Source organism: Oncorhynchus mykiss, chromosome 31 (genome assembly GCF_013265735.2).
Source record: "Oncorhynchus mykiss isolate Arlee chromosome 31, USDA_OmykA_1.1, whole genome shotgun sequence".
NCBI lineage: Eukaryota > Metazoa > Chordata > Actinopteri > Salmoniformes > Salmonidae > Oncorhynchus > Oncorhynchus mykiss.
In genome coordinates, this window is record NC_050571.1 from 19,272,238 (window position 1) to 19,293,756 (window position 21,519).

A 21,519-nucleotide genomic window follows, 5' to 3' on the forward strand; every position below is an offset into this window, starting at 1 on the left:
CATCCCTACTGTGAAGCACGGTGGTGGCAGCACCATGCTGTGGGAATGTTTTTCAGCAGCAGGGACAGGAAGACTAGTCAGGATCGAGGGAAAGATGAACAGAGCAAAGTACAGAGAGATACTTGATGAAAACCTGCTCCAGAGAGCTGAGGACCTCAGACTGGGGGCGAAGGTTCAGCGTCCAACAGGGCAAGAAACCTAAGCACACAGCCAGCCAGAGCCCAGACTTGAACCCGTTTGAACATCTCTGGAGAGACCTGAAAATAGCTGTGCAGCAACGCTCTCCATTAAACCTGACAGAGTTTGAGAGGATCTGCAGAGACGAATGGGAGAAACTCCCCAAATACAGGTGTGCCAAGCTTGTAGCGTCACACCCAAGAACACTCAAGGCTGTAATCGCTGCCAAAGGTGCTTCAACAAAGTACTGAGTAAAGGGTCTGAAAATGTATGTAAATGTGATATAAAAAATAAATAAAAGTATACATGTGCAAAAATTTCTAAACCTGTTTTTGCTTTTTCATTATGGGGTATTGTGCGTAGATTGAGGGGAAAAACGAAAAAGTCAAGGGGTCTGAATACTTTCAGAATGCACTGTGTATAAATATATATATATATTGAGTCTAGACAATTACTTAGGATTTAAATTTGTAGGTCAATTGAACAGGGTATTTCCATGATTCTAGATTCCCCCCAAAAGGCTGAAAGTAATAGATGAACTTTAACACTACTTTGATCAACATACTTGGAATAAGTGCATGAATTCTGAATCTGGCAGTCCATTAGCTTTGACACAACAAATACTGGGGTAAAACACAGAACAACTGAACAATCAGTTTGAGGACACTTTTCACAGACAATGCAGCAATCATACTGTATTTTGGTTTTTGGGAAGCTTTCCATTTCTCTTCTCAAAGCTTAAAAAGGGTTCCATTACATGAGCATATTCCACAGTTTCCTATAGTGGTCAGAGTTATACCCTATACACACCCAAAGAACAAGAGACAAAAAGAAAGATGGCCACCTGAGAATTCAAAAGTTGAACAAGTCCTTTTGTGATTGGGTGCACCTGCGGTTTGGATCAGCCCAACAGTACCACTGACCATGACGCCCACATGTCAGTGACCTGTAAAACCCAAGTAATAACGAGAAGAACACAGAATTATTGTATGCGTTGCTGTAATCCTGAATATTTCAGTATCTAGGTTCTTTTTTAGGATAGTGACAATATGATCGGCCTTAGGAATTATAACGTTCTTTACACGATTTCATACCATTTCCTATTACCCATAAATCATTTCCCATTCACGTACAAAAGACTGCAATGCTTTGCAGGTCCTTTTCCTTGAACAAAACCTTTTTTAGAAACAAAATACATGCAATCTTTGTTGACTCAATCCCGCTGTGTCTCTGTTGGTTGACCTCCTTCTGACCTTCTCAGGATGTGAAGGCACATTTGGATTCTGATTCAATCCAACAGCAATCCATAAAATCTGTGAACATTTTACATTGAACCGTATTCCTTTTGGTGCTTACTGAGGCTGTGCATCTGACAAAAATGTGGAGCTAATAGACATAATCCTCTTGGACCCTTCCACAGACACTGCACATGAAGGCCAGAGAGGTGTTGCAGGAAATGCTGCTATTTTCCTACAGAGTAAAGACTCTCAAATGAGACAGAGCTAACTCTATACATTCACTCATTTCAGTCACTGTGAGTTTGTGCAGATTGAACCAGACTAGAGAAACAAATGTTGCCATCTCTCTGCAGTGGTTCTGCAGTGGGGTTCTGTGTGAAATATTGCTCCATTTGGACTCACATTAGTTCATGTGGGATTCCTGAAGGCATTTCCATGTCCCTTATTCTGTACCTCATGGAGGGTGCTATCTATCCTGACTGTGTCCATGTTCCCCAGGGCCTTGGTTCAGTACAGTATAGTATTTAGCAGTAAGAGGGTTTGTGTGCAGCACCCCAGCTCAGACTGTTTGGCTGGGTCTTTAGGAGGAAAGCAGGACTGGGCATGTGGAGGGGAGGTGGTGGGAGCTGACCCAACACTGCAGACATGAGGGCCTGTCGGTACAGTGGCAGCTAACATTGGTAGTGGATATGCTGGTGTTGGTGCACTTTTCCATCCATGTGTGAGTGTGTGTGTGTGTGGATGTCTGTGTAGATCTTTGGGTAGACTTTAGGGACCACCAGACCGCTGCCTCCCTGGGCCAGGAGGAGCTGCTGCTGCTGGGTCATGTAGTAGCTCAGGCAGTCTTTGTCCCCGCTGGGGGGGCAGGCTGGTACCCGTGGGGGCGGGCGCTGTAAGGCGGTCAGGGCCTGGGCGGTGACCACACCTCCAGAGGAGCAGTGGCGTTTGGATTGACAGAACCACAGCAGGACAGTACCCAGGATGAACACCAACCCTGCTGGGAGGCCGATGATCACAGGCCAGGGCAGGCTGTGAGAGGTAGCCGTGGGGATGGGAGTGTGTTGAGGCTTTGGGTCTGGAGGGGAGAGAAGAGGAAATATGGGAAGTTATGAGCAGCTTGGTCAAAAGTCACTATTAAAACCTGATGGTGAATACATACAGTAGTAAGTATAACCATTATTAAAACAACTTCAGTTTAACAGTTTTGGATGATGGGTGCATCACATGTTGTTTAGTGGTAAATGTGACAGGATGTTACATGGTTGTAAAAGGGTGTTATGGGTAAACAGGGTGTAACAGGGAGTTATGGTTAAACAGGGTGTCATAATATGGTGGTCACATGGTGTTATGGTTAAACAGGGTGTCATAATATGGTGGTAACAGGGAGTTATGGTTAAACAGGGTGTCATAATATGGTGGTAACAGGGTGTTATGGTTAAACAGGGTGTCATAATATGGAGGTAACATGGTGTTATGGTTAAACAGGGTGTCATAATATGGAGGTAACATGGTGTTATGGTTAAACAGGGTGTTATAATATGGTGGTAACAGGGTGTTATAATATGGTGGTAACAGGGTGTTATGGTTAAACAGGGTGTTATAATATGGTTGTAACAGGGAGTTATGGTTAAACAGTGTGTCATAATATGGTGGTCACATGGTGTTATGGTTAAACAGGGTGTTATAATATGGTGGTAACAGGGTGTTATGGTTAAACAGGGTGTTATAATATGGTGGTAACAGGGTGTTATGGTTAAACAGGGTGTTATAATATGGTAGTAACAGGGAGTTATGGTTAAACATGATGTTATAATATGGTGGTAATAGGGTGTTATGGTTAAACAGGGTGTCATAATATGGTGGTAACAGGGTGTTATGGTTAAACAGGGTGTTATAATATGGTGGTAACAGGGTGTTATGGGTAAACAGGGTGTAACAGGGTGTTATGGTTAAACATGGTGTTATAATATGGTGGTAACATGGTGTTATGGTTAAACATGGTGTTATAATATGGTGGTAACATGGTGTTATGGTTAAACAGGGTGTCATAATATGGTGGTAACAGGATGTTACAGGTAAACAGGGTGTAACGGGGTGTTATGGTTAAACAGTGTGTTATAATATGGTGGTAACAGGGTGTTATGGTTAAACATGGTGCTATAATATGGTGGTAACAGGGTGTTATGGTTAAACATGGTGCTATAATATGGTGGTAACATGGTGTTATGGTTAAACATGGTGTTATGGTTAAACATGGTGTTATGGTTAAACAGGGTGTTGTAATATGGTGGTAACATGGTGTTATGGTTAAACATGGTGTTATGGTTAAACAGGGTGTTATGGTTAAACATGGTGTTATGGTTAAACAGGGTGTTGTAATATGGTGGTAACATGGTGTTATGGTTAAACATGGTGTTATGGTTAAACATGGTGTTATGGTTAAACAGGGTGCTATAATATGGTGGTAACATGGTGTTATGGTTAAACAGGGTGTTATAATATGGTTGTAACTGGATGTTATGGTTAAGCACGGTGTTATGTAGTTGTAACAGGGTGTTCCACTCACCAGGCAGGACAGTGAGGTAAGCACTGCGGAAGCTGTAACCCATGGTGTTGGCACCCAGACAGATGTACATCCCAGCGTCCTCCTCCTTGGCCCGGGTGATGAGCAGCTTGTTGAGGTAGGAGCCATCTGGCCTGGACCACACCTCTCCTGTGGGCAGCACCACGAAGCCATGGTCGCCCACCTCGATGGTGGAGTTGTACTTGTTCTCGTCCCCCGGCTCCACCCTCTTCAGCCACTGAATCACCGGCTTGACGTCACTGCGAACCTTACACTGGAATGAGGTGGTACCGCCGTAGTCCACCGTGGTGTTCACCGGATGGGTGCCGGTCAGGATAGGCTTGGAATTTGTCCGCTCTATAACGGGAAAAATATGTATAGAGCGTATTCAGACAATTCAACTGAACAGAAAAGTTATTGCCATGTTCAGCGCTTTCCTCTCGTTCTCTGTGCTGCGGCTAGAATAGGCTGAGGTTGAGGGAGAAAATGCCACATTTGACACAAGCAAGCACAAGTTTTATTCACTTCCTCCTCTCCGCTTCTGGGTTTGGTAGAAACATGTGTTTTTGTAGTCAGCACACAGATGGGATATAATGCTAAGCAGATGGTCAAGGGGAGAGAGAGAGGGAGGCTGAGGCTCACCATACCACATCAGCCCAGGATTAACCCAACCTCACAACACTCAACCAACCTAAACCCAAACCCCATCCTCAAAACTCAACTATAAACCAATCTGACCAGTAAACAAGAGTTAATGCCCAACCTCCAAACTCAACCCACTGTATTAATACCCTGCTCTAGCCTAGTGGTTAGAGCGTTGGGCCAGTAACCGAAAGGTTGCTGGATCGAATCCCCAAGCTGACAAGGCAGTTAACCCACTGTTCCCTGGGCGCTGAAGATGTGGATGTCGATTAAAGCAGCCCCCTGGACCTTTCTGATTCAGAGGGGTTGGGTTAAAAGCGGAAGACACATTTCAGTTGAAGGCATTCAGTTGTACAACTGACTAGGTATCCCCCTTTCCCTTACCCTCAATGCTAATCAAACTTCAACAATGACCCAAGCTTATAAATCAACCAAAAAACAATACATCTATACTGTAAGTAAGTGACCAAACTTACGGATGACTTCCACTTTGTATGTGGCGTTGATCTCTCCAGCCCGGTTGGAGACGTGGCAGGTGTACTTCCCGCTGTTCTCAGGGGTCAGATTCTTCAGACTCAGGGTCCACTTCTTCTTACGGCCCTCACCCACCTCCTCAGGGGTCAGCGGCTTGTTGTCCTTCAGCCACACGATGTCCGGACGAGGGTTCCCGCTGGCCGTGCACTTCAGCCGTACTGAGCTGCCCACCGGCCGGGCGATCACGCGCTTCCTCATCTTGGCTGGCTGCGTGAAGCGTGGTCGGACTGCGATCAAAGGAAGGGTTGTTTACGAAATAGTGTTGTTGAGAAAAAGGATAAACTTCACAGGAACAGTTTATAATGGTGTGCACAATGCACACCAGACAGCTATTAAATATCGCAACGAATCACACTGGAGGACTTTGAAAATAATGAAGGTTAAGTATGTTTGTTTGACAACATCGTTTTTCTAACACTGAGCAAATAAATATGAAGGGTATGTTGTGGGGCTTCCATTTGGGGTCAAACAGTATTTCTGGTGTGGCGGCACTATTCAGCATATCATAACCCACCAAGGGGCACGTTGACAAAACCACCACTTTCCCCTTTAAAGTTTCACTCAGCAGTTCAACGCTGGTTGTATCTGAACTGTGTCGAGGCAGAGTCAACAGGAGAAAAGACAATAGTGGACTCCAGTTTGATACGACTGGTCAAAGGGGGCAGCCAACAGGGAGAGAGGGGAGAGGATGGAATGTTTCCCCAAACACACTTCATTCAAATAGCCTGCTCTCTGGCCTGTCAGAGGTAATTACCCAAGCAAACAGCACCCTGCTGGTGGGGGGGAGGGGGGGGGGGTTGTGTGTGCCAGGGCAGCACACACAGGGCAGAGTGGTGCCAGGTGTGGCCAGACACACTAGAACTACACCCCCTCTCCAGAGACTGGGCCACTACATACCCATCACTAAGACAATGCCCTGTTTTCTAAATGATCTAGGGTCAGATGAAACCAGAGATAAACGTCAGAGAGAGAGAGAGAGAGACAGTGCTCAGTGTCTTACCCAGTTTCCCTGAGAGGTCAGTGGGGTATTCTGGGTCTCCCGCTGTTCCTGCTCCGTCCCTCCCAGTGCTGGCATCCTCTACAGATAGAGAGAGAGACACAGACAAACAGCATAGCATCAGTGTCAGAGGGAAATAACGTCCTCCCAGTGATAAAACAGTTTTATAACTCACAGCTCTAGCAGTGATCCAATATGCTCTAATGTGTCTGTGGATGTAGTAGTGGGATTAGGCCAGAACCAGAATCCAGCCTGAAGTATCATGGGATGATGAAGACCCCAGATCATCTCTGTGACTGGTTCTGCTCAAGGCTTTGTTCTGCCACCCCCCTCCTCACTCCAGGAGACACAAAGTGATGGACTAACAATGATGAGTCAATGCTAAACAGATCGGCCATACTGAACGTCATGAAACCACTTCAAGATGTGGACATATTCTGAGGAGCCGTTCATCAGAGATGCAAGAATCAGACATTACATCAGGTAGGACTGGGTAAACCAATGCCAACTTGTCAAAACTGATAAGTGACTGATCTATTCTCAGTGGCTATATGTGCTAATATTGGCCTGGCTGGCCTGCGCTGAAGAAAAATCTGCTTGTGAAAAGAGCGAGCCAAGAACAGTCTTGGACCACCTGCGGGTGCCACATGTATTGATTTGCAGCCAACGTCTTTGAATTCAGCCATTTGGACTGAGAATATATTTTAAATGCAAATAGAAGAAAATGAAGACAGCATCCTGTTGGCTCTATATGTGCAGTGCTGGATAGTTGTATCTGACGAACTGGTAACCTGAGTTGCTGTATGGTATTCTGCTTACACCACGCTCTCCTCTGCTCCTCCCTACAACTCCAACACATGACCGGCATGTTCAGAGCTGCCAGTTCTTTGAAGCCGGCGGCAGGACAGTTTGATCTCAAAGAATACATGGTTAAACACTCTTACAGTACTGGGCCTCCAGAAGAGAGGAGAGGAGGGGAGGAGGGGAGAGGAAGAGGTGAAAATGTGTGGAGAATAGAAGAGAGGAAGGGAGTGGAGGAAGAGAGGAAAAGAGAGGAAGAGAAGGGAGAAAGAGGAGAGAGGAAGGGGGGAAGAGAGGAGAGGAAGAGGAGAGGAAGAGGAGGAGAGGAAGAGGAGGAGAAGAAAGGAGAGAAAGAGGACGAGGAGAGAGGAAGAGGAGAAGAGGAGAGAGGAAGAAGAGAGGAAGAGAAGATAGGTTATGAGAGGAAGAGGAAAGAGGATAGGAAGAGAGAGGAAGAGAAGAGAATATAGGAAATGAGAGGAAGAGGAAAGAGAAAGAGGGGGAGAGGAAGAGGAGAAGAGAGGAGAGGAAGAGGAGAGGAAGAGGAAGAGGAGAGAGGTAGAGGAGAGAAGAAGAGGAGGAGGAAGAGAGCACCATTGATGGACACCGGACAGCTTCATTATCAATCCACTCACCCAGCCATGCTCCTTACATACTAGGTAGGCCCCTACAGTGGGCCCCTACAGTGGGCCCCTACAATGGGCCCCTACAGTGGGCCCCTACAGTGGGCCCCTACACTCCCTCCCGCTCTCCATCCACAGTACCCTTTCTTCAAATCAAAATACAATGTATAGGTACAGTGGGGCAAAAAAGTATTTAGTCAGCCACCAATTGTGCAAGTTCTCCCACTTAAAAAGATGAGAGAGGCCTGTAATTTTCATCATAGGTACACTTCAACTATGACAGACAAAATGAGAGAAAAAAATCCAGAAAATCACATTATAGGATTTTTAATGAATTTATTTGCAAATTATGGTGGAAAATAAGTATTTGGTCACCTACAAACAAGCAAGATTTCTGGCTCTCACAGACCTGTAACTTCTTGTTTAAGAGGCTCCTCTGTCCTCCACTCGTTAACAACCTGTATTAATGGCACCTGTTTGAACTTGTTATCAGTATAAAAGACACCTGTCCACAACCTCAAACAGTCACACTCCAAACTCCACTATGGCCAAGACCAAAGAGCTGTCAAAGGACACCAGAAACAAAATTGTAGACCTGCACTAGGCTGGGAAGACTGAATCTGCAATAGGTAAGCAGCTTGGTTTGAAGAAATCAACTGTGGGAGCAATTATTAGGAGATGGAAGACATACAAGACCACTGATAATCTCCCTCGATCTGGGGCTCCACGCAAGATCTCACCCTGTGGGGTCAAAATGATCACAAGAAATGTGAGCAAAAATCCCAGAACCACACGGTGGGACCTAGTGAATGACCTGCAATGTGCTGGGACCAAAGTAACAAAGCCTACCATCAGTAACACACTACGCCGCCAGGGACTCAAATCCTGCAGTGCCAGACGTGTCCCCCTGCTTAAGCCAGTACATGTCCAGGCCCGTCTGAAGTTTGCTAGAGAGCATTTGGATGATCCAGAAGAAGATTGGGAGAATGTCATATGGTCAGATGAAACCAAACTATAACTTTTTGGTAAAAACTCAACTCGTCGTGTTTGAAGGACAAAGAATGCTGAGTTGCATCCAAAGAACTCCATACCTACTGTGAAGCATGGGGGTGGAAACATCATGCTTTGGGGCTGTTTTTCTGCAAAGGGACCAGGATGACTGATCTGTGTAAAGGAAAGAATGAATGGGGCCATGTATCGTGAGATTTTGAGTGAAAACCTCCTTCCATCAGCAAGGGCATTGAAGATGAAACATGGCTGGGTCTTTCAGCATGACAATGATCCCTAACACACTGCCCGGGCAACGAAGGGGTGGCTTCGTAAGAAGCATTTCAAGGTCCTGGAGTGGCCTAGTCAGTCTCCAGATCTCAACCCCATAGAAAATCTTTGGAGGGAGTTGAAAGTCAGTGTTGCCCAGCAACAGTCCCAAAACATCCCTGCTCTAGAGGAGATCTGCATGGAGGAATGGGCCAAAATACCAACAACAGTGTGTGAAAACCTTGTGAAGACTTACAGAAAATGTTTGACCTCTGTCATTGCCAACAAAGGGTATATAACAAAGCATTGAGATAAACTTTTGTTATTGACCAAATACTTATTTTCCACCATAATTTGCAAATAAATTCATTAAAAATCCTACAATGTGATTTTCTGGATTTGTTTTTCTAATTTTGTCTGTCATAGTTGAAGTGTACCTATGATGAAAATTACAGGCCTCTCTCATCTTTTTAAGTGGGAGAACTTGCACAATTGGTGGCTGACTAAATACTTTTTTTGCCCCACTGAACATACACCACATACAGTTGAAGTCAGATGTTTACATTCACTTAGGTTGGAGTCATTAAAACTAGTTTTTCAACCACTCCACACATTTCTTGTTAACAAACTATAGTTTTGGCAAGTCAGTTAGGACATCTACTTTGTGCATGACACAAGTAATTTGTCCAACAATTGTTTACAGACAGATTATTTCACTTATAATTCACTGTATCACAATTCCAGTGGGTCAGAAGTTTACATACCCTAAGTTGACTGTGCTTGGAAAATTCCAGAAAATGATGCTTCTGATAGGATAATTAACATCATTTGAGTCAATTGGAGGTGTACCTGTGTATGTATTTCAATATCTACCTTCAAATTCAGTGCCTCTTTGCTTGACATCATGGGAAAATCAAAAGAAATCAGCAAAGTCTGGTTCATGCTTGGGAGCAATTTCCAAACGCCTGAAGGTACCACGTTCAACTGTACAAACAATAGTACGCAAGTATAAACACCATGGGACCACGCAGCCGTCATATCGCTCAAGAAGGAGGCATGTTCTGTCTCCTAGAGATGAATGTACTTTGGTGCGAAAAGTGCAAATCAATCCCAGAACAACAGCAAAGGATCTTGTGAAGATGCTGGAGGAAACAGGTACAAAAGTATCTATATTCACAGTAAAACGAGTCTCTTATCGACATAACCTGAAAGGTCGCTCAGCAAGGAAGATGCCACTGCTCCAAAACCGCAATAAAAAAGCCAGACTACGGTTTGCAACTGCACATGGGGACAAAGATCGTACTTTTTGGAGAAATGTCCTCTGGTCTAATGAAAAATATAACTATTTGGCCATAATGGGCGTCGTTATGTTAAGAGGAAAAATGGGGAGGCTTGCAAGCCGAAGTACACCATCCCAACCGTGAAGCATGGGGGTGGCAGCATCATGTAGTGGGGGTGCTTTGCTGCAGGAGATACTGTTGCACTTCACAAAATATATGGCATCATGAGGTAGGAAAATTATGTGGATATATTGAAGCAACATCTCAAGACATCAGCAGGAAGTTAAAGCTTGGTAGCAAACAGGTCTTCCATATGGACAATGATCCCAAGCATACTCCCAAAGTTGTGGCAAAATGGCTTAAGGAGAACAAAGTCAAGGTATTGGAGTGGCCATCACAAAGCCCTGACATCAATCCTATAGAAAATTTGTGGGCAGAACTGAAAAAGTGTGTGCGAGCAAGGAGGCCTACAAACCTGACTCAGTTACACCAGCTCTGTCAGGAGGAATGGGCTTAAGGGAAGCTTGTGGAAGGCTAACCGGAACGTTTGACCCATGTTAAACAATTTAAAGGCAATGCTACCAAATACTAATTGAGTGTATGTAAACTTCTGACCCACTGGAAATGTGATGAAAGAAATAAAAGCTGAAATAAATCATTCTCTCTACAATTATTCTGACATTTCACATTCTTAAAATAAAGTGGTGATCCTAACTGACCTAAGACAGGGAATTTGGAATAAATGTCAGAAATTATGAAAAACTGAGTTTAAATGTATTTGGCTAAGGGGTATGTAAACTTCCGACTTAAATTGTACATATGCACTGGGTAAAACAGTATGTAAACATTATTAAAGTGACCAGTGTTCCATGACTATGTACATAAGGCAGCAGTCTCTAAGGTACAGGGTAGAGTACCTGGTGTTAGCCTGCTAGTAACAGTGTCTAAGGTTCAGGGCAGGGTGCTGGGCCGAGGCTGACTAGTAATGACTATTTAACAGTCTGGTGGCCTGGAGATAGAAGCTGTTTTTCAGTTTCTCGGTCCCAGCTTTGATGCACCTGTACTGTCTCCACCTTCTAGATGCTAGCCGGTATAAACACGCTCGGGTGGTTGAGGTCCTTGATGATCTTCTTGACCTTCCTGTGACAGCAGGTGCTGTAGATGTCCTGGAGGGCAGGCAGTGTGCCCCCGGTGATATGTTTGGCTGACTTTCCCACCTTCTGGAGAGCCCTGCCGTTGTGGGCGGTGCAGTTGCCGTACCAGGCGGTGATACAGCCCGACAGAATGCTCTCAAGTGGTGTCTACTGCACATTCAAACACTAAAGGCACTATGAGGGTTTATTGTGATTACACTGGGGACTTACATTTGAGCACACGCACACAAAGAACATGACCATGTTGAACATCATTCCATCAATTTCAGCTGTACTCAATAACAATATCCCCCCTCTTTTAATAAGATCCCCCCCAATCACAAGTCAAATGTCCTACAGTAATATACATTTCATGTCCTACAGTAATACAACCTCCATGTCCTACAGTAATATACATTTCATGTCCTACAGTAATACAACCTCCATGTCCTACAGTACTACAACCTCCATGTCCTACAGTACTACAACCTCCATGTCCTACAGTAATACAACCTCCATGTCCTACAGTAATACAACCTCCATGTCCTACAGTAATACAACCTCCATGTCCTACAGTAATACAACCTCCATGTCCTACAGTAATACAACCTCCACGTCCTACAGTACTACAACCTCCATGTCCTACAGTAATATACCCTCCATGTCCTACAGTAATATACCCTCCATGTCCTACAGTACTACAACCTCCATGTCCTACAGTAATATACATTTCATGTCCTACAGTACTACAACCTCCATGTCCTACAGTAATATACCCTCCATGTCCTACAGTACTACAACCTCCATGTCCTACAGTAATATACATGTCATGTCCTACAGTAATACAACCTCCATGTCCTACAGTACTACAACCTCCATGTCCTACAGTAATACAACCTCCATGTCCTACAGTAATACAACCTCCATGTCCTACAGTACTACAACCTCCATGTCCTACAGTAATACAACCTCCATGTCCTACAGTACTACACCCTCCATGTCCTACAGTAATACAACCTCCATGTCCTACAGTAATACAACCTCCATGTCCTACAGTAATACAACCTCCATGTCCTACAGTAATACAACCTCCATGTCCTACAGTAATACAACCTCCATGACCTACAGTAATACAACCTCCATGTCCTACAGTAATATGCCCTCCATGACCTACAGTAATATACCTTTCATGTCCTACAGTAATATACCCTCCATGTCCTACAGTAATACAACCTCCATGTCCTACAGTAATACAACCTCCATGTTCTACAGTAATATACCTTCCATGACCTACAGTAATATACCTTTCATGTCCTACAGTAATATACCCTCCATGTCCTACAGTAATACAACCTCCATGTCCTACAGTAATATACCCTCCATGTCCTACAGTAATATACCCTCCATGTCCTACAGTAATACAACCTCATGTCCTACAGTAATACAACCTCCATGTCCTACAGTAAAACAACCTCCATGTCCTACAGTAATACAACCTCCATGTCCTACAGTACTACAACCTCCATGTCCTACAGTAATATACCCTCCATGTCCTACAGTAATACAACCTCCATGTCCTACAGTAATATACCCTCCATGTCCTACAGTAATATACCCTCCATGACCTACAGTACTACAACCTCCATGTCCTACAGTAATACAACCTCCATGTCCTACAGTAATACAACCTCCATGTCCTACAGTAATATACCCTCCATGTCCTACAGTACTACGACCTCCATGTCCTACAGTAATATACATGTCATGTCCTACAGTAATACAACCTCCATGTCCTACAGTACTACAACCTCCATGTCCTACAGTAATACAACCTCCATGTCCTACAGTAATACAACCTCCATGTCCTACAGTACTACAACCTCCATGTCCTACAGTAATACAACCTCCATGTCCTACAGTACTACACCCTCCATGTCCTACAGTAATACAACCTCCATGTCCTACAGTAATACAACCTCCATGTCCTACAGTAATACAACCTCCATGTCCTACAGTATTACAACCTCCATGTCCTACAGTAATACAACCTCCATGTCCTACAGTAATATGCCCTCCATGACCTACAGTAATATACCTTTCATGTCCTACAGTAATATACCCTCCATGTCCTACAGTAATACAACCTCCATGTCCTACAGTAATACAACCTCCATGTCCTACAGTAATACAACCTCCATGTTCTACAGTAATATACATTCCATGACCTACAGTAATATACCTTTCATGTCCTACAGTAATATACCCTCCATGTCCTACAGTAATTACATGAATATACCCTGCATGTCCTACAGTAACATACCCTCCATGTCCTACAGTAATGCACCCTCCATGACCTACAGTAATATACCCTCCATGTCCTACAGTAAAATAACCTCCATATCCTACAGTAATATACCCTCCATGTCCTACATTAATATACCATCCATGTCCTACAGTAATTACAGTATTATACCCCCATGTCCTACAGTAATTACAGTAATATACCCTCCATGTCATACAGTAATACCCTCCATGTCTTACAATAATTACAGTAATATAGCCCTCCATGTCTTACAGTAATTACAGTATACCATCCATGTCCTACAGTAATCACAGTAATTTTTATTTTTTTATTTCACCTTTACTTAACCAGGTAGGCTAGTTGAGAACAAGTTCTCATTTGCAACTGCGACCTGGCCAAGATAAAGCAAAACAGTTTGACACACAACAACACAGAGTTACACATGGAATAAACATAACATACAGTCAATAATACAGTAGAACAAAAGAAAACAAAAAGTCTATATACAGTGAGTGCAAATGAGGTAAGTTAAGGAAATAAATAGGCCATCGTGGCAAAGTAATTACAATATAGCAATTAAACACTGGAATGGTAGATCGGCAGAAGATGAATGTGCAGGTAGAGCTACTGGGGTACAAAGGAGCAAAATAAATAAATACCAGTATGGGGATGAGGTAGGTAGATAGATGGGCTGTTTACAGATAGGCTAAGTACAGGTGCAGTGATCTGTAAACTGCTCTGACAGCTGGTGCTTAAAGCTAGTGAGGGAGATGTGAGTCTCCAGCTTCAGAGATTTTTGCAATTCGTTCCAGTCATGGGCAGCAGAGAACTGGAAGGAAAGACGACCAAAGGAGGAATTGGCTTTGGGGGTGACCAGTGAGATATATCTGCTGGAGCGCGTGCTACGAGTGGGTGCTGCTATGATGACCAGTGAGCTGAGATAAGGCGGGGCTTTACCTATCAGAGACTTGTAGATAACCTGTAGCCAGTGGGTTTGGCGACGAGTATGAAGCGAGGGCCAACCAACGAGAGCGTACAGGTCGCAATGGTGGGTAGTGTATGGGGCTTTGGTGACAAAACGGATGGCATTGTGATAGACTGCATCCAGTTTGTTGAGTAGAGTGTTGGAGGCTATTTTATAGATGACATCACCGAAGTCGAGGATCGGTAGTATGGTCAGTTTTACGAGGGTATGTTTGGCAGCATGAGTGAAGGATGCTTTGTTGCGATATAGGAAGCTGATTCTAGATTTAATTTTGGATTGGAGATGCTTAATGTGAGTCTGGAAGGAGTCTAACCAGACACCCAGGTATTTGTAGTTGTCCACGTATTCTAAGTCAGGGCCGTCCAGAGTAGTGATGCTGGACAGGCGAGCAGGTGCAGGCAGCGATCGATTGAAAAGCATGCATTTAGTTTTACTTGCGTTTAAGAGCAGTTGGAGGCCATGGAAGGAGAGTTGTATTACATTGAAGCTCGTCTGGAGGGGCCAGAAGTATACAGAATGGTGTCATCTGCGTAGAGGTGGATCAGAGAATCACCAGCAGCAAGAGCAAAATCATTGATGTCTACAGAAAAGGGGGTCGGCACGAGAATTGAACCCTGTGGCACACCCATAGAGACTGTCAGAGGTCCAGACAACAGTCCCTCCGATTTGACACACTGAACTCTATCAGAGAAGTAGTTGGTAAACCAGGCGAGGCAATCATTTGGGAAACCAAGGCTGTCGAGTCTGCCAATAAGAATGTTGTGATTGACAGAGTCGAAAGCCTTGGCCAGGTCGATGAATACGGCTGCACAGTAAGGTCTGTTATCGATGGCGGTTATGATGTCGTTTAGAACCTTGAGCGTGGCTGAGGTGCACCCATGACCAGCTCTGAAACCAGATTGCATAGCGGAGAAGGTATGGTGGGATTCGAAATGGTCAGTAATCTGTTTGTTAACTTGGCTTTTGAAGACCTTAGAAAGACAGGGTAGGATAGATTACTAGATTATAGAATATAGAATATACTCCTCCATGTCCTACAGTAATACCCTCCATGTCTTACAGTAATTACAGTAATATACCCTTCATGCCCTACAGTAATTACAGTAAAATAACCTCCATGTCTTACAGTAATTACAGTAATATACCCTCCATGATCTACAGTAATATACCCTCCACGTCCTACAATAATATACCCTCCATGTTTTACATTCATATACCCTCCATGTCCTACAGTAATAGACCCTCCATGTCCTACAGTAATATACCCTCCATTTCCTACAGTAATATACCCTCCATGTCCTACAGTAACATACCCTCCATGTCCTACAGTAATATACCCAACATGTCCTACAGTAATTACAGTAATATACCCTCCAATAGCCTTCTGAAATATAATATGGGGCGGCAGGGTAGCCTAGTGGTTAGAGCGTTGGACTAGTAACCGAAAGGCAGGGTAGGATAGATTACTAGATTATAGAATATAGAATATACTCCTCCATGTCCTACAGTAATACCCTCCATGTCTTACAGTTCAAATCCCTAAGCTGACAAGGTACAAATCTGTCATTCTGCCCCTGAACAGGCAGTTAACCCACTGTTCCTAGGCCGTCATTGAAAATAAGAATGTGTTCTTAACTGACTTGCCTAGTTAAATAAAAGGAAAAAATAATATCCAAACAGCATGGCTGCAGAAAATCAGCCTTCACCCGTTGCGGCCCGCCCATCAAAAACTCTCCCTGATTCATAGAAAGTCAAACAAAGACATGCAGTATGAGGGGTCAGGTTTCTCAATAAAACAAACTCCCTTTCCCCTTTCTTCTGAGGAAAATGGCACAACAGCGTGCTACATTTCACACATTCACTGACTGGGTGCCTTGTGACAGGCCTGTTTGTGTAACCCCACAGTGTATTTGTTTTAATGTCTGCAGAGTAGCTAGGCGGCAGCTCTGGAGGGCTCAGCTCAGTCCTCCGAAATATGAATCCCTGAGTCCAGTGTTAGTGTAGGCCTCTGTTTTCCAACAGAGTCATGTCTTTCAGTCATTTTTATTCAGAGACATTGGATCTCAGTCTGGACAGTCTAGTCTGGTAGCGAGAGGGTGGGTGGGTCAGTGTCTACTGTCCTCTCCTATTCACTGGCCAAGCCTAACTCTTCACAGTTCAATTGTGGCTTGAACCCCTCAGAATCAGAGCTTTGCCACAAGACGTTTTAGATTGATGTACAATACCAGATAATAAAACGCTTGGACAGAATTTTACCTCCAACTAAACACCCAGATCTAAACAAATAATATTTCTCCCAAAACCACGCTAATTACTCTGTCATCTTTTCTGCTTTTTGAGCAGAAACTAGAGTGTGAAACCTGAGAGGGACTGTTATTCCAACTCCACACACAAAGACTTAGCTCCAGAGGATTGACAGTGTGCAATGTTAGCTACAGCCTTCACCCCCAGCTCTCTTGAGAATCTGATTTACACAATTCCAGGGCCTAGCTTATGGAAACCATTACCATTTGGTGCTGTTACACAGGTCTGTATTAACGACTGTCTCTAAACGGAGGGGGAGATTTACGAGCAGTGGCGTTACTACATTACCTAGTGCCACTACACCCGTACAAAGGAATGAATAACACAGAGGCCGACAGATTAACAACCTGTTGAGGATATTTACAGTCAAAATCGCACCAGATGCATCTTTGAAGCGTTAACATTTTCAAAGTTCATTAAACATTACTGATTCGGCGCTATTAAAATGTTGACATTTCACAACATTTCCTGAGTGTGTGAGTTTTAATTGGTTTTAATGGCCAGACTGTGTATGCTTGGCTTGCATTGCCTAAGAACTCAATTCGCAGAGGCCCTCCACAAATCCTTTTCATCTCCCTTTTTGTAGAGCGAGTGTCTTCAACATGAAAGAGACATGAAACTAGAGTGAATCTTTTTAAACATTCTTTTTCACTAAGCTGTCCACCTAATAGTTGCTCCTTTGAAAGTTATTTTAGACTGAGCCAAGGCAACAACATTTATGACTAATACTATTTACTCAATGTGATTACGCATTGCAATTTCTGAGCTATATGAACAAATATGAACATGCTTAAACTGTGAATTGTTCTGTGAATAGTTTCCAGCTTTCAGACCATTCCATAAGGTAATCCATCTGCATGGGCCGATTACCCAGGATGCCTTGCTCTCTGGCAGGGTTCCACGGCGAGGAATTGCAGGGCAGATTTAGGGAGGCCTTATTCTGTCGAGCAGAGGACTGACCCGGCATTAAGCATTTCCTCTTCTCTTTTAGGGATTACCGGCACAGAGGGGGGAACGACTTGGACCACGCGACTTCCTGCCTCAGTCCAGGGTTCTCTGGGACCTCAGCACCAGGAGAATCCGAGGGTCAAAACTAGCCACAATTTGGCCTTCTGGGCTGACTCCTGGTCTATCTGTTCTGGACCCACTTTTCTATATGAGTCTGGACCCAGTACCACTGTCCTATGAGTCTGGACCCAGCTGCTCTGAAGCTCCCCTGCAACAGCCAGGAGCTGCCAACTGACACGTAGGTCGATGTCTAAGGGGCTTGTCAACAAATGAACAGCTACAGCACTAGCAAGAAATAGTGCAATGTTGGTATGATAAGTCCATTGTCCAGAATGCAATGTATTTAAAAAAGCATATGAATGTGTAACAGATAGGTTGGGGATGGGTTCCATTTAATCAAAACAACATGATACAGATGTACCTACATCAGTATCTGGAGAAACATTCTGGGAGCCAGTCTAGTTCAACATGGCAGTGGTTCAGTCAGGAATGGGAACTTAAGCAATAGCTAACACTTTTCCTTACTCAGACTGTTAGGGACCCCAAGATAAACCTGCTATTATAACAAGTCATTCGAACCCCCTAAAACACCACAGTATATGTCCCTTCTAAATTCAGAAACAAACCGAGCAGTTCAGCAACAGGTTCAGCTCTCTATGTTCAAAGTCAACACTAACAGACAAGTATTTCAGTGATTTCTACTGCGATCTTTCAGACAAAAGAAAAACATAGCTTACATGTGTGTGTGTGTGTGTGTTTTTGTAACTCCAAGCAGAGCTCTGTACTTCCTCACGTTGGTTTAATCTCCTGCCATCAACAGGCTCTGTAGTCTAACTGTGGTCACCTGTGTGAGGGGAAGGAAAGAGGACCTGCTGCACCTCAGGTTCCAGTGTGTACAGAGTCCCGTGGGCTGCCGTGTTCAGCACACACAGCTGGGACGCACACACACACTGTCCTTGACTGTCATTCTCTGGAGAAAAATATCCTTTTGTTGTTCCACTTATGGTTAAGAGAATGGAAGCTGTTTTTGGTGTGCCGTGCATACTCTGTAAAACTAGGTCACTGGTCAGTGTCTCCCTGACATACCCTGTCAGAACCACTTTGGGCTTGTGGTTTCTATACCTGGCAGTGTTGGAGGGTTGCTCTGTGTGTGGAAGAGAGAAGCAGCAGGTATAACCACTAGGGGGAGGTAATGTCTGATTAGGCATCATTCAGTCTCCTGTTATTAGTGAGAGGAAGAAATCTACCTATAGTAGTGTAGATCAGCGGTTCCAATCAGGCGTACTAGGACCTCTGGGGGATACATGGGGGCCTATCCACAGGGGGTACTTGAGAAGACTCATGAGACTATAGACCTACTGGTAAAATGCACAAGGGGGTACTTCAGTGGTTGTACAGTAACTGATAACCACTGGTTAAGATGGCTAAACACTTTCCAGTTTCGTCTGGTATGACGTAGCATAGCGATAAAGCCGCTCTCACTACACTTGAAGTTAATAAGAATACGATTTTAGATCACAAAAACGTCTATCATACATGTCAGGTGTCAATAGTGGCTGATGTCATAACGCGGGAGGTTGACTTCTCTCGAATGAGCCATTGATCATATTTTTGTGATACTCCTACCTAGATAAATTTGTAATTTAACAGAGGGTCTAACACATTTCTCCTATTCGTCTGCCTTTTCAGGCCAGGGTGCATTGCATGGCCGTTGCCAATGTCAGACTACATTCTGCGAGGAACATAGATCTGTAGGTTGAACATGGTGAGATTGTAGACTCCTAAACTGATAGTGCAGTTTTTTTTATGCGATTTTACAGCTAGCTAGCTACTTCACATGCTGATATTGACTTTGGTATTATTTTGATAGTTTGCTAGCTAGCTAGCCAGCCCATAGAAAGGGTATTGCATTGCGGCTTTTGTGGTCAACTTGAGCTGCAACTGATTTCCACAATGTTGCTACCAACCTTATTATTATGACAAAAAATATTTAACACTCCAAATGATCGAAATTTGTGGTTTTGGATGGATTTTTTCTTTATCATAGTCCAAATACACAGTATGATTAATGATTCATGTGATGGATCTTTTGTCATGAAACGTTGCAAACCGATTCCTATTCACTATTGAAATGTGCTATACCCAGGGTTACTGTTAAGTTTCTGTGTCAATTACTTTAATGTATCTTTAAACGGTAATGGGACGCTATCATATTCTGCTGATCAATTTGGAATTGATGGTGCGGTTGATTGTTGAGATGAACATTTTCAAAATGAATATAAAGAACAGATCCTTGGAGCATGAACATCACTAAGTACAAATATAATGTCAACATTCGCTAAAATAACATATCTGAGTACAAGTGGTCTATCCAGTTGGTCATAAATGTCAAGTGCGATGCATTTTATAAGTTCTGAAACCTGCAGTTAGTATCATGTTCTGTGTGTATCCGCACTAAAATGACTTTTTTTGTTCACTGTTCAAATCTTGGTTTCTGCCTCACTTGGAAAGCACATTTCCCTCATGCCTGTGTGCAGGGGCTGCTTCATATCATGTTAACACTTCATTTCCTCAGGATCAGGTATGAAAGCCAAATATTTGCCTAAAAGGGGTTTATGGGTGGACTGGAGAAGATACAATGGAACGCTGAACCCCCCCCCCCAAATTAGGACGATGGTCTAATCCAACCCGCTCACATTAGGATGATGGACTGATCCAACCCCCTCACATTAGGAGGATCTGTCCAGGCAGGTCCCACATGGATTCACTTCAAGGAGGGAACCGACTGGATTCCACCTCACATGTCTGTCTGTCTGTCTGTCTGTCTGTCTGTCTGTCTGTCTGTCTGTCTGTCTGTCTGTCTGTCTGTCTGTCTGTCTGTCTGTCTGTCTGTCTGTCTGTCTGTCTGTCTGTCTGTCTGTCTGTCTGTCTGTCTGTCTGTCTGTCTGTCTGCCTGTCTGTCTGTCTGTCTGTCTGTCTGTCTGCCTGTCTGTCTCACAAGAGCCTCTCACTAACACCAAAGAGGACAGTGCACATGGGGAAGGGACACACTTATGTCCACACAGGTCTATCTCAATTTAATTTAGTCTCTAGCTATGTTTTTGTTCAGTTTAACTTTTTATTCTCTGAGTTGTAAGGGCAGCCCTCCTAAGACATATCTGAGGGGAAGTGAAATTAGGAGATTCACAGTTGTCTTCGGAGGTGGTCGCTGCCTGCGACGTGCGTCTCTGTCTCTTCTCTTCCACTCTTCCGCTCATCATCCCAGCTGCTTCAGTGTAACTCTAGCAAACATGAAGGCCAGGACGGGGCTTTACCGAATTAACATATCTCACATATTGATCGCCCCACGCTCCCTTTGAAACCGACACTCCCGCCCTTGCACTTTGAACTCCTCTCTACAGTTCCGCCTAAATCATTTCAACATATAAAGGCTTTGTAAAAGCAATGGGGTTCAGGTTGGAGGTTCCTGTTACGGAGAAATGAAAGTTAATTCAGAGAAGCAGGGAACATATATTGACATCCCCCTACATCTAACATAAGGTTAAGAAGATGGGTAATATGCAGGTCATGGATAATATTATAAATCATATTTATACAAACTGCAGCCTGCCAAACAACAAACAAAAGCCCAAAACACTGCCAAAACACTTTTACAGATTGTTTACACGTATTTTA

The 21,519-nt window shown here is 43.9% G+C and overlaps 1 protein-coding gene across 2 annotated transcripts in view; it reads right to left on the reverse strand.

Moving 5' to 3' along the window:
• Nucleotides 1-495: 495 nt before the first annotated feature.
• fgfrl1a (fibroblast growth factor receptor like 1a) overlaps nucleotides 496-21,519 on the reverse strand; it is a 95,364-nt gene continuing 74,340 nt past the window's right edge. For both annotated transcript variants that reach the window (XM_036970032.1, XM_021583558.2), the window contains exons 4-7: nucleotides 6,155-6,232; nucleotides 5,097-5,381; nucleotides 3,982-4,335; nucleotides 496-2,490 (exon numbers count right to left, since the gene is read on the reverse strand). In XM_036970032.1, the coding sequence (XP_036825927.1) occupies nucleotides 2,087-2,490; nucleotides 3,982-4,335; nucleotides 5,097-5,381; nucleotides 6,155-6,232 (1,121 nt within the window). In that variant the 3' untranslated portion in view covers nucleotides 496-2,086. The remainder of the gene's footprint in view (nucleotides 2,491-3,981; nucleotides 4,336-5,096; nucleotides 5,382-6,154; nucleotides 6,233-21,519) is intronic.